Raw genomic sequence first — 15907 nt, 5'->3', positions numbered from 1 at the left:
ACAAAACACATTAATGCAGGGGACTTTTGTTTTTAAGTTAAGCATCTTTTTTTTTTTTTTTTAATGTCTATTCAGAAAGGGGAGGAGAGAGAGAGAAGCAGTAATGATGAGAGAGTCATTGATCGGCTGCCTCCTGCACACCCCCCACTGGGGATCGAGCCCGAAACCCAGGCATGTGCCCTGACCAGGAAATGAACCGCAATCTGGATCCCAGGTCCATGCTCAGGCGCTGAGCCAGGCTGGCCTGGGGAGGGAGGGGTGGACTTTTTAGACTTTACAAAGGTAACTACACCAGTCTTTACCCTAGTCCTTTAACTTTAAATAGCTAAACATGGATGATGAGACCTGGTGGAATTCTGCTGGCTTCAGAGTGGAGAAAACCCTGGCTTTGGGTTACCGTTCCAGCTCTGCCTCTGAACAGTAGGAATTTGAGATATGAGTCATAAGCTTGTGTTTCATTTCCTCATATGAATGGTGGGGTCAAATTCAGTCTTTCAAAAAAGATCCGCCATGAAACATAATCTCAATTCTTAAAACAGTTACAGGAAATAAAATCAAATTTTAAAAAATCATAAAATCAACATTTAGACAAAATTCAACCTTTACTTGGAACAGCCAGCACTGGCTTCATCGCCTGCCACCTTCGGTGATGCTGAATTTTTACATTTTTCCTTATACACCTCGTGACTTAGAACATGCTGTTCTCATATGGAATGCTATTTCCTGTGTAAAGTCTTATCTGTTAAGCTCAATGGACAAGAGGCTTTTTCCCTTAAGGCTTAAATTGCCTCCTCTTGGTACGCAGCATTTTATTTAAAGCTTTGCTAAGGGCATTACCATATAATCGTATAACTTACAGAATTAAGACTTTCCAGTTTATAGGCTATGGTGATTTGTGCATTTACTTAACAAATTTAACAGAATTTACAGTGTTAGCAAATTGTAACCACTTTTTTTTTTTTTTTGGTAACCACTTTATACAAATTTCTACAGTTTGAAAATTTGAGGCATACTCAGAATTATTGCATTGGTGGGAATATAAAATGGTGCATCTACTTTGGAAAACAGGTGGTTCCTGGAAAAAGTAAAATAGGATTACCATGTGATCCAGCAATCCCTCATCTAGGTGTATATCTAAAAATTAAAAGCAGGATTCAAACTGATATTCATACACTGTGTTCACAGCATTGTTTACAATAGTCAAAAGATGGAAGCAACCCAAATATCCATCAATGAATGGATAAAAAAATATATAATACATACAATTCAGCCTTAAAAAGAAAGGAATTCTGACACATTCTGTAACACAGATGAACCTTGAGGGCATTATGTTAAGTGAAATAAGCCAGTCATAAAAGGAAGTGAGGAGAATAAATACTATGATTCCACAGACGTGAGGTATCTAAGGTAGGCAAACTCCTAAGAAGGAAAGGGGTGGTTGTCAGAGTAAGAAAGGGGAAGAAGAGTGGTTGCGTAGTAAGTATAGTTTCAGTTTTACAAGATGAAGTTCTGGAGATCCGTTGCACAACAATGAATATACTTCACACTACTGAACTGGACACTTACAAGTAAGGTGGTAAAGTTGAGTTACTGCCTTTTTTTAAATTTCAGGGCAAAGGCTTTCGACTTGCATAAGCAGTTAAGTCAGACGATACATAAAGTTTGAAAAAAATCTGATCACTTCCAGACAGTGCTTGCTAAACCTCAACTGCAGTTTATTTCTGAATTAGAACATTGATGTAACATGTCAAAGTTGATTTGCATTTAAATTCTGGCTCAGCACAGAATCAGGCTTTGTTTTTCACTCCTGGTGCTACTTGAATGGGGGGGGGGGGGGTGCAAAAGTAGGTTTACAGTAGTGAGTACATGAGAGTTTATTTTTGTATTATTACTTTCCACGCAAACAACTGTAAACCTACTTTTGCTCCACCCTGTAGTTTGAGTGCAGTTTTTTCCTTTCCTGTTACTGGCCAGCCCACATTCTGCCTCTGTTATGTTGGTGTCAATAATCAAATTTCTGCCCGGCTGGGTGGCACAGTTGGTTGGAGCATGGCCCCACGCAGCAAAAGGTGGCGGATTCAATACCCGGTCATGGCACGGATGGGGAACAACTGATCCAGCTCTCGCTCTCGCTCTCCCCCCACCCCCCCGCCTTCCTCCCTCCCTCCCTCTCAAATTAATAAAACATATCCTCTGGTAAGGATTTTTTTAAGAAGCCTGCATGTACAAAGGAAAAATCATAAAGTCAAAACACAGGATATGGTGTCAGGAGACCTGGAAAGTCAAGATCTCAATTCAGCTGTGCCAGCCCCTAAACCTGTTTTCTTCTCTGTAGTGGGGAGGAGTCTCCCTCGCAAGTCTGATGTAAAGGACACCAAGCCTTTGCCATCTCTCCTGAGTTACATGCGTCTGTGGCAGCGTTACTTTGCAGTGGAGACTGCAGGTGGCTCCTGTAGGCTGGGAGTTGTCGGTCAGGCAGTGGTCGGTCGTTACATCTGCGGTCAGGAGTCTCTCCCATTTTAGGCTTTAGGGAAAGTATCCATTCTCCAGAAGGGCCCTTCCTGAGGGATGCCTGGTCTGGCCATCAGAGAGGCATTTTCCCTAGGGTGAGCCTACCCATGAGGCAGCGTAGGTTGAAGTGTGATTTGGGGTTTCCACCAAGGCTCCCCGCCTCCAAATAGCCTCCTCCAACCACCTGTTTCTGGTCTCCCCAAGTCCGCCTTAGTGAGTCATACTTTGAGTAGAGATCTCTTAACTAAGAAAATACAAATGATCCCAGGAGAAGCAGTACATTAAGTTTTGGGGGTTATTTACCTTTTGTGGAAAATGTTTTGGCCACGTGTCTGTGTCATTAGTGTGTGGGAAGTGTGCTGGCCTGGAGTCATCAGGTCTGAGTCTAGTGCCACTTTTGGTGGTGACTTCCCGTACAACCTTGAAGAAGTCATCTTTCTTTTTGGGCTTCTTTTTTCCCCTCTGAACCAGGTGGTTAGATTAAATTCTCTACTTGAGTTGTTTCATTCACTCATTCAATTATTCGTTCTACAAATATTTGTTAATTACCTCCTACATGCTGCGTACGGTTGTAATTGCTTAGGATACAGCAATGAACAAAACAGATAAAAAGCTCTGCCCTATGGAACTTATATTTTAGGGGAAGAAGGCCATCAATAAGCAATAAATATAATAAACTACAGTATCTAATTTTTTTGGGGGGGTGTAAATGCTTTAGGAAAGCAAAAATAGAGTAAGGGATATTTAGAATGTCTGGGGCATGGAATTTAAAACAGGGGGACAGGCTACACTGAAGAGGTGACATTTGAACAGAGAGCAATTAAGGAGTCAGCCAAGTGAATATCTTGAGAAAGAACATTCCAGACAGAGGAAACAGTGAAAAGGCTCTGAGGCAGGAGTATGCTTGACAAGTATGAGAATGTAAGGTTAGGGCAGAGAAGTAACACCATGGACTGTGGGATAGATCATAGAGGGCCTTTGGCTTTTAATCCGCATGAAGTGAAGAGCTGTTGGAGGGAGTTGTTTCTTTCGATGCTTTATTTAGGTTCACAGCAAAATTGAGCAGAAAGTACAGAAATTTCCTGTACACTGCCACCTCACACGTTTAGCCTCCACCATCCACAACCCCACCAGAAAGGTACATTTTTTACATTGATGAACCTACGTTGACACATCATTATCACCCAGTGTTCATAGTTTACTTTAGGGTTCACTCTTCGTTGCACATTGTGTTTGAACAAATGTATAACAACATGTATTCACCGTTTTAGCCTGTCCACCATGGCTCAGCGGTTGAGCGTTGACCTAGGATCCAGGAGATCGTGGTTCGATTCCCGGTCAGGGTACATGCCTGGGTTGCAGGCTCGATCCCCAGCAGGGGGAGTGCAGGAGGCAGCTGATCAATGACTCTCCCTCATCATTGATGTTTCTATCTCTCCCCCTCTTCCTTCCTCTCTCTGAAATCAATAAAGATGTTTAAAACAACAACAACAAAAAACATGTATCCACCATTTTAGTATCATACAGAGTATGCTACTAGTATCCTGTGCTGTTGGAGGATTTTGAGCAGAGCAATGTCAAGTGATCTGCCCTTTCAGAATTCTGAGATCCTACTGAATTTGAGGAAAGAGTTAAGGGCACTCAAACCATGCCTCACCTGTTGCCCATTTTGCCTTCAGTCATTTTGACTGTCCCAAGGCCAGTATGAAGCTCCTCCACTTCCAACTCTGCACACACCTGCCTTGGTTGGAAGAGAAAGCAGTTTCATAATTCCTCTAGGTGGCAGTGCTGCCTCACACACAGGAGACACCTCCCTGGGACCTTGTAAATAAAATCTCAGAGTAGAGAAAATTGGAGAGCTCCCAATGAACAAAGACACACCTACAGCCTGCTTGTCCTTGTCTCAATGTCAGGGATCTACCAAGCAAGGCGGCTCCCAAGCCCATGCATTAGCAGTCTCATCCCATTTATGTATAATTAAGACCCAAGTGTCCTTTGATAAAGACAATTTTATTCTTTCCCCTCATGGGTCCCCATCTCCCCAGGTGCACAGAGGTGTTAGACACGTGTGCTCTGGGGCCCAGGGTAAGTTGTCCTCTGCCCCAGCCAGGTCTTCTTATGGGCAGGTCTCTGGGGTTTCTGGGGCTTCCTTAACCCTCTTTCTCTTGAGTTTTGGTGTTGGAGAAAGTTTCCTTAAAGAACCTGAAAAAGGGAAGGTCAAAGACATCCCTGAAGACATCACAAATACCAAGAGAATCTCAGTCTCTAACATTTATAGGGATCTAAAGGAAGGACAAAATCTTACTTCCAACCTATATCCCTTACAGAAATCTGTGGGGTTGGGGGATGGAATCACCTCAGTTTACAGATGTTGGGATCTCACCTAGCTAGCGGTAAGGAAACGGCCTGCCCAGAGCCTGAGGCACGTTAAGGGCCCAGTGCAGACCAGACCCACACTTCTCGACATCTGGCTTCAGACTCTGATTCCTCCCCACTCCTCTCTGTAGGTTTCATACGCCAGTTCCCAGTACTTTGCTGCTGGACTGTTTGCAAACACCATTGCCATTGTGTTACTTGAGAACTGACTTAGAAACATAGTGCCAAACAAACACCACACACTTTCAATTGCACAATAGAACTCAGCTCATCATGGTGGGTCCACCAGATAGAACATTATGCGTTTTCTTATGTAACACATACGTGAAGAACATAACATTATCTCTAATGTCTCCCAGTCCAAAAAAAAACAAAACAGTTTAACATGAATTCATCCAGACTTTTGATAGAGGAGCAAGCTTAAAAGGTGCCAAAAGGAAGAAACAAGAAAAAAGCAGAAAGTGGAACGTTCTGCTGAACAACAGCCCGATCTCTTCTGCGGGTCAGGGAGTAAGAAAGGGGTCTTTGTTAGGGTAAAGGAGGCTTAAGACACATAGCCTGGTGAGATGCATGGTTTGGGAAAACAGTGCAAAACATATCTTTGACTTCTGGGAAATTTTGAATATGGAGTATTATTTAATCCAACAATTAGATGAAATAAAAATATTGACATGGAAGGTTAATATAATTAACTGAAGAATGCAAGTTCAAATAAAAAATATATACATTGTAGCCCTGGCCAGGTATCTCAGTTAGTTAGTGTCCTTCTGATACGCCAAGGTTGAGGGCCCAGGTGAGGGCACACATAAGAATCAACCAATGAATGCATAAAGAAGTGAAACAAGAAATCTCTCTCAAAAAAAAAAATATATATATATATATTATATATATACACACACACACACACACACATATATATGTGTACACATACATTGTGGTCTCATTTTGGTTAAAATACATGCTTTATATGCATAAAAAACATTTGAAAAGTGCTAGCAGTGGTAGGACAATGTGATGCTTATATTTTCTTATTTCTGCTTATCTGTATTATCTAATTTTCTGTGATATGCTTACGTTTGTGGTAATAAAACGTTATTTTAAGAATTGCGTGAAAGCCAAACTTCTCAACCTACCATCCAAGGCGTTTCGGTTACCCCCCTACCTGCACTTCTCCAACCTGCCTCTAAACCCAGTGTCCACTCATTGCCCCTCAAGTCTGCACATGCCTCTCCTCCTACCTCCTCTCCTCTCTTCCCCCTCTCCTCCCCTTATCCTTTCCTTTAAAGCCTGTCCTGGTTTGGCCTCCTCTGGACAGCCTGCCCTGCCCTTTGCCCTAAGGCCTTAGATTGCTCCTTGGTAAAATGAGGATGACACCCAACTCTCGGGGATGCTGCTGTGCTGAAATGAAATTATGAGATACAAAGTACCTGGTACAGGGAAGGGCTGCCCAAAGCCGGGAGCTCACTTTCCTCATCTGATTCATGGACTGCTGGGCTTAGATCATCTTAATGACTGGTCTTCATTCCATTGTAGGTTCAACTTCCCCAACTAAACTGTAGGCACTGGGGCCAGGGGCCCACGCAGAGCCCGGGCAGGATTCTGGGTCTCAGTAGCTGCCTAACCCGTGTCCACTGCACCTGACCTGTTCTCACCCCTGCTCTCCCACTCAGTTCAGCTGTGCCTAGTGGACGAGGCCTCCCCCACCCCCAAGGGTTGCTGGTCTGCATTAGCCCCAGCCAGCCCGGCCTTCAGAGGGAACACCTGGGTCCAACTTAGGACCATGCTCTGAGGTCCTGGGCAACCCTGTTTGCCTTCACTTTCTCCCCCAGTAGCTAAATAAGAACAGCTAACTGGCCCCGGAAGCCAGTTCCAGAAGGGTGAGGGGTGGGTGGCTCCAACATCGCTCTGCACCTTAGTGCACAGACAGGGTGGGTCTTCATAGGTTCCAACCTTGGCTGAGGCCCCTCCCACTGAAGAGGCTCTGTCCCCTGTCCCCACAGCTTCCGTTCAGAGGGTCAGGCAGTGCAGTCATCACAAGGCCAAAGCTGCTGGGAAGGCTGTCCCCAGGCCACCTGGCTGGATTTCTCCTTATGGGAATGAACACCCTCCCTTAGCCCATACCCCAACCAACACCTACAGTGGGTGTCCTGCGGCTCCTAGGACACTTCCTGGGACTCCCCACTCGTGGCCACTAGAAACAGTCTCTGTTCTGCTTCTGGTCAGATGGGAAAGTGTCTTCACTTAATTGTTCACTGAAAAGTGCAGAATTCAAAACTATGTATCATGAGACCTCCGGGGGAAATCACACAGAACACTGAAGGAAACACCAAAACATTACTAGTCATGGCCTCTGGATGATGCGTGATTTTCCCTCTTTTGATTTATATTTATCTGTGCATCTCAAACTCTATAATGAGCATTCCTCCCAGGATGGGGAGAAAAAAGAGAAAAAACAAAGTGGAGAAAGAGAAGGAAAATAGGCAAAAAAATAAATGCAGAGGTGAAGAGAAGATGGGAAGAAGGGAAGGGGCGCGTATCAGGCTGCTCCAGCGTGGACCACACAGGCTCTGCTCACAAGCGCCCTTCCCCAGGCACTCCCCGCACATCTAGGGGCATTACCTCTCCTGACATGGGCCCCGGATCCTGGCTCCGCCAGCAGGGAGGCCTCGCTGCTGGGGGCCTGCATCTTGGACAGCCTCTCCTTCATGCCGCTGATGTCGCTGTGCAGCCCCCAGGCGCTGCAGAGCTTGGGCAGACTGTCTTCCTGGTCAGCCAGCAAGGAGCTCTCCGGAGCATCCAAGGGGCAGAACGCCGCCTGCAATGGGGCCACAGTGTGAAGAGGAGTGTGGAAGAGAGAGCCAGCCATGCCCTTGTTGGGAAACTGCTGGGGTCTGGCTGCACCAAACACCTGCCCAGCCAGAAGGATGGAGAGGCACTGATGTGGGAGAGAAAGGATCATGGAGACATGGAGGCCGGGCTGCCACCGTCTGTTGGTGGGTGGCTCTTTACTTTGAGGTAGGTCCTCCATTTCTTTTTTGAGTTACAGTGTCTTATATGTTTTGTAGTGAAGCAATTTTTTAAAAGTCCTTTGCAAAATTAAAATTCAGAGCCTGGAAATATCTTTGGAAATCTTCCTGGCTGGTGAAATCCAGCCATCACTAAATGGCAGCTCCTGGTATTCACAGGAGGAATCACTGACCCGTCCAACCATCCCTGTTCAGAGGAAGAAACGGAGACTCGGGGAGGGAGAGGCTTTGGTTAAAGCTGTGCGGCTAGAGAGTGGGGGCGGGGGGGCTCGGGCATGGTTAGAGCAGGGCTTCTCTCTGTACCAGGCTGTTTGAATCCAGTTCTTCAGTCCCACCTGCTGTGTGGTCTGGGCCATGTTACTCGACCTCCCTACCTTTGGTATCCTCATTTATGCACCGAACGAGAATTCTCATTACCACTTAGGGTTACTTTTGAAGATTACGGGAGGGAATATAAGGTATCTGGCACATAGAAACTATTACCTATGATTATTATTTTGGACAAGGTTCTCAACGTGTGCTCCCTGGGGGTCACTAAAATATTTTGATCTCACAGACCCCCTGCAAAGTGAGGTCCACTCAAAAGTGTGAGAGAGGGACCAGTGGATTTTCATGTGACCTAATGTTGAAAGTTCATTGCTACAAATCTGAAAAGGCTACATACTGTATGATTCCAGCTATATGGTACTCTGGAAAAGGCAACATTATGGGCACAGTAAGAAGATCAGTAGCTGCCAGGGGTTTGGAGGGAATGAAGGAGGGAGAACAGGTGGAGCACCAGGGTGGGGGAAATAGGGCAGCAAAACTGTTCTGCATGATACTGTAACGGTGGATACATGTCCTTATACATTTGCTAAAACCTATAGAACATACAGCACAGAGAGGACACCCTAATGCAAACTATGGACATTATAAGTTAGTTATATCAATATTGGCTCATCAATAACAACAAATGTTCTACTTTAATGCAACATGCTAATAATAAGTAGGGATAGGAGGGAGTGGTATATGGGAACTCTGTATTTTTCACTCAAGTTTTGTGTAAACCTAAAACTGCTAAAAAAAAAAAAAAAAAAAAAAGTCTATTTAGCCCAGCTGGCGTGGCTCAGCGGCTGAGCATTGACCTCTATGATCCAAGCAATCGCTGTTCAATTTCCAGTCAGGACACAAGCCCGGGTTGTGGGCTCCATCCCCAGTAGGGGGCATGCAGGAGGCAGCCGATCAATGACTCTCTCATCACTGGTGTTTCTATTTCTCTCTCCCTCTCCTTTCCTCTCTGAAATCAATACTTTTTTTTTTTTAAGTATATTTAAAAATGTTCATTATTATGGTTTCAGGTTCCACACTGCAATTAAGTAAAATTGAGTTTTGGTGTGGCATCAGAGAAAAATATCCACAATTATCTGAAAATGCTAATAAACTACTACTCTCTTTTCCAACTATATATCTTTATGAAGTTGGGTTTTCTTCGTATACTTCAACAAAATCAATATGTCATAAGAGATGGACTACAGAAGCAGACAGGAGAATCCAGCCATCTTATATTAAGCCAGATAGAAAAGAGGTTTGTAAAAATGTAAAACAATGCCACTCTTCTCACTAAACGATCTTGTTTTGAAAAATAGTTATTTCTCATAAAAATTATTTATGTTATTTATGTAATGGGCTACTTGTTTTTATTTTTAAATGGATTAGTAAATACATAGTTTGAATTTTTTCTTTAACTTTAATTTCTAATAGGGAAAATATCAATAGATGTAAGCTATGTAAACAAATGCTTTTGGGAGGTTCTCAATGATTTTTAAGAGGGTATAAGTGACCTGAGACCAAAATGTTTGAGAACCACTTTGACAAAGCCGGGTCAGGCTCTGTGAATAGACCCTGGAGCCTTTCCCAAGCTGGCTGTGCCTTTCTGCCAGGACTCAACCATCCCCACCCATGGCACTGAACGCATGTGTCTTGCTCCTGCTAATGCTAGTATGTGGGTGCGGAGGGTGAATAAGCATCAAGAACTGGAAGCTGAGTCTCTGTCTTCTTCAGCCCCGCTCTGTGCTCACCGCAGAAGTAAAGTTAGGGGTGGTGGGGTTTTCCTCAGGCAGTGGGCTGTGGAAAGGACTGGAGGGGTGCTGGTTTTATCAGAAGGCCCCTCAGTCCCAGGCCGCCAATCCACAGTCCAAGGACACACCAACCAACCCTCAGCTGGGCCCAGGAGGAGCTTTCTAGAAAGTCTCACCAGAAACTTGGTGTTCTGGTTGTTCTTGGTGTACTTGTAGAGCCTGAGAAGCTGCTTTGCCTCCAACTCCGAGAAGAGGGAGACGAATCGCCAGAGCATCCTACAGGGGAGAAACCTGAGGCTGAGGGAGGCAGAGCACTGCCCCTGTCCCTCCAGCATCTGTCTTGTGGCCAGGACCCACCCAAAGAAAAATAGGCCACATGCTGCCTCCTTGGTTTTTGGTTGGGGGCATGGAGATATGGGGATTTTTCAGACTTGAATACCCTGTCCTGGTGATGAGCACCCACACCGTATAGAAGCTGTTCAGAGATCATTGTCCTCAGGGTCAGGAGAGTTTTTGGTTCACTGTGCGCGCAGCTGTGGTAAATCAATGCTGCCCTGATGGACTAGAGAACCCTGCCCTTCCCACCCCATTGTCTCCATGCTCGCTCCAGGATCCCGACTCTTTCACATCAAGATAAAGGACTAGGGGGTCTTGACTGAGGTGTGACCTTGAATCTAGAGGGGGTTACCCAGGAGTGGGTACAGTGGGAAGGGCAAGGAGGCAGCCCTACTTCTTCCAGTGCTTCATTTCCCAGGCTCGGCAGTAATGCTTCAGGAAGGTGTTGATGTGATCGCCTAGGACCACCAGGCTCTGCTTCATGTACTTCAGCTTCTTCTTCTGGGGAAGGTCCTGGGGCAGGTACAACTTTCGCAGACACTTCTTTAATGGCCTCAGACATTCTTTACACTAAGGAGGCAACAGGTGAAGCGAGGGGCCATAGGAGAAAAGAAGAGGCAGATGGGTAGCCCTAAGTACCCAGCAGGTTGGTCCAACTGCAGCCCTCAGGACCCAGGAAGGGTTATAGATGTTAAGTGAGGAGGCTCCAGTCAATGTCTTATCCCACTTCTGTCCCAAGAGTGTGACAAATGGGGCAATGAGCTATGGGTCCGAAGCCTACCAGTTTCTTATGCAGGTTTCCTGACCTGTGAGGAACAGAGGACAGGGTCCTGGGATGGCCCCTTACTCACAATTCTGAAGGTACACTGGTCCAGGCCCTTCGCCTGGTTCACAAGTGAGTCTCCAGCAGCGATGGTGCTGGAGCTCTTCTCCAAGCAGGGTGCATCCATCACCTGGGAGGACGCAGGGGGCAGTGGTCAGCTGGGGGGCTTGGGCTACTGCTCCTGAGGGGCAGTGCTGGACAAGCACTGATCCAAATGCCGCCGAAACCCTTCTCCATTTTCCCTGAGACCTTTCCTTGACCCAGCACTGAGACGAGTGAGTCCTGGGCAAAAAAACCCATTTCTGAGAATCCCTGCTGAGAAAGCCTACAATTCCCAACTCATTTTAAAAAATAATAATTATAGCATAGTACACTAGCTAACTTTTCAAAGCACTAGATAAACATTAACTCATTTTATTCACCCAAAATTCTGTGAGCTTAGATAATGATAACCCCTGGTCACAGATAAGAGCACTAAGGCGCCAAGGAATTAAGCTCACTCCTTGGGGGAATGAGGAGGGATTCACTCCTTCAGCAAGCATTTGCCCAGTGCCTAAGTCCCAGGCCCCCTCTTTCTATGCCTAACCCTCAGGTCATGCCATGCTAGCGGGCACTGAGAAAATGTGTGCTGGTTATGGGAATGATGAGAAGGAATTTTCAGACAGCACAAGTAGGGCAAAAGATCTAATTAATAAGACAAAGTGGCTTGAAGCCAGAGCACAGAATTAGATTGACATGGCTGGATTTGCACCTGACCTTTTAAAAGCCTCTCAGAATCATGGCCATTAATTCCTGCTTGTGTTCAGGGGAACAGGGAAGCCCCAGGCCAGACCCTTCTGAAGGGAGAGATCAGGGAAAGGAAGGGAAGTAGACGGAGAGGGTACAGGACACCGGTTCCTCCAGCCCCAGAGACAGGGGACTGTGGCTGATGAACTTTATAAACATAGGGCTCACAGCGCGCACACACACGCACACGCGGGAGCCCTGGGTCTTCATAACCAAGAGCCATCTCACCAGGAATCCTCCCATTATCTTGCCAGTGGTGTACGTATGTCCTTGATAAACATCTCCTTGAATGAATTAACCCTCTCTTGGTCTTTTGGTTTCTTGCTAACTCACGCACCTCATTAATTTCCCCTCTTCCTTGAATTTTATATTCTCCGCCTCCCAACAGCAGCCCCTCCGGGGCCCTTCCCGCCTCCCTCAGGGCGCAGCCCCCCTTCACCTCCTCCGGCGGCTGGCTCTCTTCACCCCCGTGCCCGCCCGAGGCCTCCATCTCACAGGTGTGCCAGGGGCTCCGTAGGGCCCTCCTCACGGCCCCTCGGGCCCCGACCTACCGCTTCTGTGACCTCAGTGTCTCAGGCAGTGGGCAGGTTGGCTCCAGAACCCAGGACAAAACCATGGCAACTGCCAGCTGAGCCCCGCGCCCCACTCCCCGCGCTCCCCTCCCCCCGCGCTCCCCTCCCGCGCCCCTCCTCCCCGCACCCCCCCTCCGGCGCCCGGGTTTTTAGGGGCGCCCCCACCCCCGACCGGGACCAGCACCGGGGAAGCGCGCGGACGCGCGGGGGACCGGGCCGGTCAGAGCGCGCAGCGGGCGGGGAGGCCGCGCCCCTTCCCGCGAGGCCGTCAGGTGCTGTGGACTGGGAAGTGCTTTTCCCGCGTGTGCCGTTCGCGCCTCCTCGGTCACACCGCGGGCTCCCCGAGGGCGGGGACGGGCTTGTAACATTCCGGGTTCGGAACGAAGGCTGGGGGCGCCGAGCGCATGGAACCCGAGCCCCGGGGCTGGCGCCGCTCCGCCCTCCCGCCGGGGGAAGCTGCGGAGCCCGTCGCGTCGGGCGTCGGGGGGCGAGGTGGTGCCTTCAGGGGTGTGTAGGAAGCCCTCGCCACCGCGTCTTATCTCAGTTAACCCTCACGACAGCCCGCCCCGGGCCGGGCGCCAGCGGATCCCGTTCCGTGGAGAAGGAGCCCCGACGGGACTCGCCTCGAGTCGCAGCCGCCAAGCGGGCGGCGGTTCCGTCGGATTCGGGTCGCCCCGGCTCTTACCCCGGCGCCGCCCTGGGGGACCCGGGCGAGCGTTCACCTGGCCGCTGGCCTCAGGTCCTCGGGGCGCCCCCTCGAGGACGCGGCAACGGCCCCCCGCGCGTCCGTGGGCCCGGCGCCCACGGCAGGACCGTTGCGGCCCGTTTCCCGCCTTCACCCGCCGCGTCTCCCCTGGGGCGCTGAGCCCATCTCCCGGCCCCGCCCCTGGTCCTCGCGGTCCAGGGTCCCGTCCCCTCGCCCAGTTTGCCCCCTTTCTCCCGGGCCTTGGCGGGCACCGGGTGGGGCTGCCGCCGGCCGAGGGGCGGAAGCCGGGGCTCGGGTCCCGCCGCCCAGCCCCCCAGCCCCCCTGCCCCCCTCGCCGTCGGACCGCGCACCCCGCGCCTTGTAGGGAGGCGGTGGCTCTTGACATACTTGCAGGACAAGGGGGAGTCGTTCTCTGAGCAGGAATTCAGAATGACCTGGCAGCTACTGAGGATGATTACACCGGCAAGGGCGAGGAAGGGGCCCGCGCGCCCGCCCGGGAGCGGCGCTCGGAAACCTGCGTGGCCATGCACAGTGTAAGCGGGCGCTCCCTTTGGCCCCCTTCTCCGGGCCGGTCCCAAGAGGAGATGCCTGCAGGAGGGCCGGTACAGCGGTGACAATTTAGACACAACTGAAGCGTCGTCGCCGAGCGCTGCAGGCCCCGAGTGAGCGCCGTCCGCAGGGTCCTGGCCCCGGCAGCCCGCTCGGCTCCTGCCTGTGGCTTCCTGCATGGAGTCCACCCGTCTCATTCGGTCTCCCTCGATCCCCGCTGCCTTCTGTTTTCCCAGCATTAGTCTTTCCCAAAGAACCCCGCCGTCTCATGATGTGCCCAAAGTAGGGCAGCCGCAGCTTTGTCATGTTTGCCTCCAGCGGTGTTTCAGGCTGAGTTCGCTCCAGGCCCACCTGTCCGTCTTTCCGCCGGTCCAGGGGCGCGCGGAGCTCTCCTCCACCGCCCTGTTTCAAGTGAACCGGTGCTGTTCCTGTCGGCCTTCTTCCCTGTCCGGCGTTCACGTCTGTGCCTAGTAACTGGGAACACGATGTGTGGACAGCCTTAACCTAGGTCTCCAGTGACATATCTTTGCTCTTGGTGACCTTTCCTAACTCTTCCATTAATGCCATTCCGAGTCTTAGCCTTCTCTTGATTTCTTGGCTGCGGAATCCATTTGAATGAATGACTGAACCAAGGTAAACAAAATCTTTAACAAGTTCAGTGTCTCCTTTGTCTATGTTAAAGTTGTGTCTTTCTTCTGCAGTCATGAGTTTTTATTGGTGGTCACATGCAGTCCTGGTTTGGCACTTTTTTCTATCACTTTCATCAGAAGTCATTTCAAACCACCACGGCTACTTTCCTACAGTATGTTGGTGTCGTTTGCATATCTTAAGTCACTGATATTTCTTCCAGCAATTTGTAGTTTTTCACACGATATGTTTTGTGTACAGATTAAACAAATAGGGAGATAAAATGCGCCCTCGCTGGACGCCTTTGTCTATAGGAAACCACTGTGTCCCCATGCTCTGTCCTGACGGTGGCTTCCTGTCCACAGTACAGGTTTCCCATGAGGACAATCCAGTGCTGAGGCACCTCCGTTTCTTTCAGAACAACCTATAGCTCATCATGATCCACACAGCCAAAGCTTTACTGGAGTCTATAAAACAGACTGACCTCCTTCGGAAATTCTTTGGAGCACTTCAGTATCCAACCAATGTTTGCGAATTTTTTCCATTTTTTATTTTTATTTTTCAATTATGAACTACTTTCAATATTATTTTGTATTGGTTTCAGGTGTACAGCACAATGATTAGATAATCACGTGCCTTACAAAGCGTTCCCCGATATCTCCAGCACCCACCTGGCCCTACACGTAGTTATTACATTACTGACTGTGCTCCCGGTGCTGCACTCTACATCCCTGTGCTTTTTAATCCCTTCGCCTCTTTCCACTCAGTCCCACCAACCCCCCGTCTAGCCCCACCAGTCCACTCTGTGTGTCCACGAGTCTGTTTCAGTTTTGCTCATTCGTTTGTTTTGTTCTTTAGATTCCACATATAAGCGAAGTCATGTGGTGTTTCTTTCTCTGACTTACTGCACTGAGCGTGTTTGCAATTTGATCTCGAGTGCCTCTTTTTCTAAATCCAGCTTGAACTTCCAGCATTTCTTACTCCATGAAAGGTGGAAGCCTTTGTTGCATCACCTTGAGCATCACTTTACTTGTGTGGGAAATTAGAGCAAATAGTTACTACACTCCTTGGCACCTCCTTTCTTGAAGACTGGGGAGTATGTAGAACATTTCTGGTCTGTAGGCCATTGTTTTGTTTTCCGTATTTGTTGACTCATTCTTGTTAGGGTTGTGACAGATTCAGTCTCTGTGGCTTGAAATAATTCTATCGTTTTCCATCTACCCCTGGTAATTTATTGCTCCCCAATGCTTTCAGGGCAGCTCTCCCTTAGTTTTCTAGAATTACAGGTTCTTCCTCCGAGGAATCTTCTTCAAAGATATCTGTCATCTTTTTGTCTTTTCTGTGTAAATTTCCAGTGCACTGCTTCCACCTTCCCTTTATTTTCTCCTGATCAGATAATGTGCTTTCTCTTTGGTCATCCGGCATTCCCAGCTAGGGAATTTCCTTTTTATTTCTTGAATCTTCGGGTGGAGATCTCTTGTTTTTCTCTCTTTATTGCTCTCTTCCATCTCCTTACACTGACTATTGTAATAGTTCTC

At 48.4% G+C, this 15907-nt stretch overlaps 1 protein-coding gene across 1 annotated transcript; it reads right to left on the bottom strand.

The window, feature by feature from the left end:
• Positions 1-4627: 4627 nt before the first annotated feature.
• CHCT1 (CHD1 helical C-terminal domain containing 1) lies at positions 4628-12405 on the bottom strand. Its single transcript, XM_016204759.1, has 6 exons — positions 12355-12405; positions 11158-11259; positions 10701-10876; positions 10147-10246; positions 7507-7702; positions 4628-4713 (listed from the first exon to the last, which is right to left on the bottom strand). Exons 1-6 carry the CDS (start codon positions 12403-12405, stop codon positions 4628-4630), a joined length of 711 nt encoding a protein of 236 aa, XP_016060245.1.
• Positions 12406-15907: the final 3502 nt, after the last annotated feature.

This window comes from Miniopterus natalensis, chromosome 17, assembly GCF_054644295.1.
Source record: "Miniopterus natalensis isolate mMinNat1 chromosome 17, mMinNat1.hap1, whole genome shotgun sequence".
NCBI classification, from domain to species: domain Eukaryota; kingdom Metazoa; phylum Chordata; class Mammalia; order Chiroptera; family Miniopteridae; genus Miniopterus; species Miniopterus natalensis.
The sequence above is the reverse complement of the archived record's forward strand: the minus strand, read 5'-3'. Positions and strand labels throughout refer to the sequence as shown.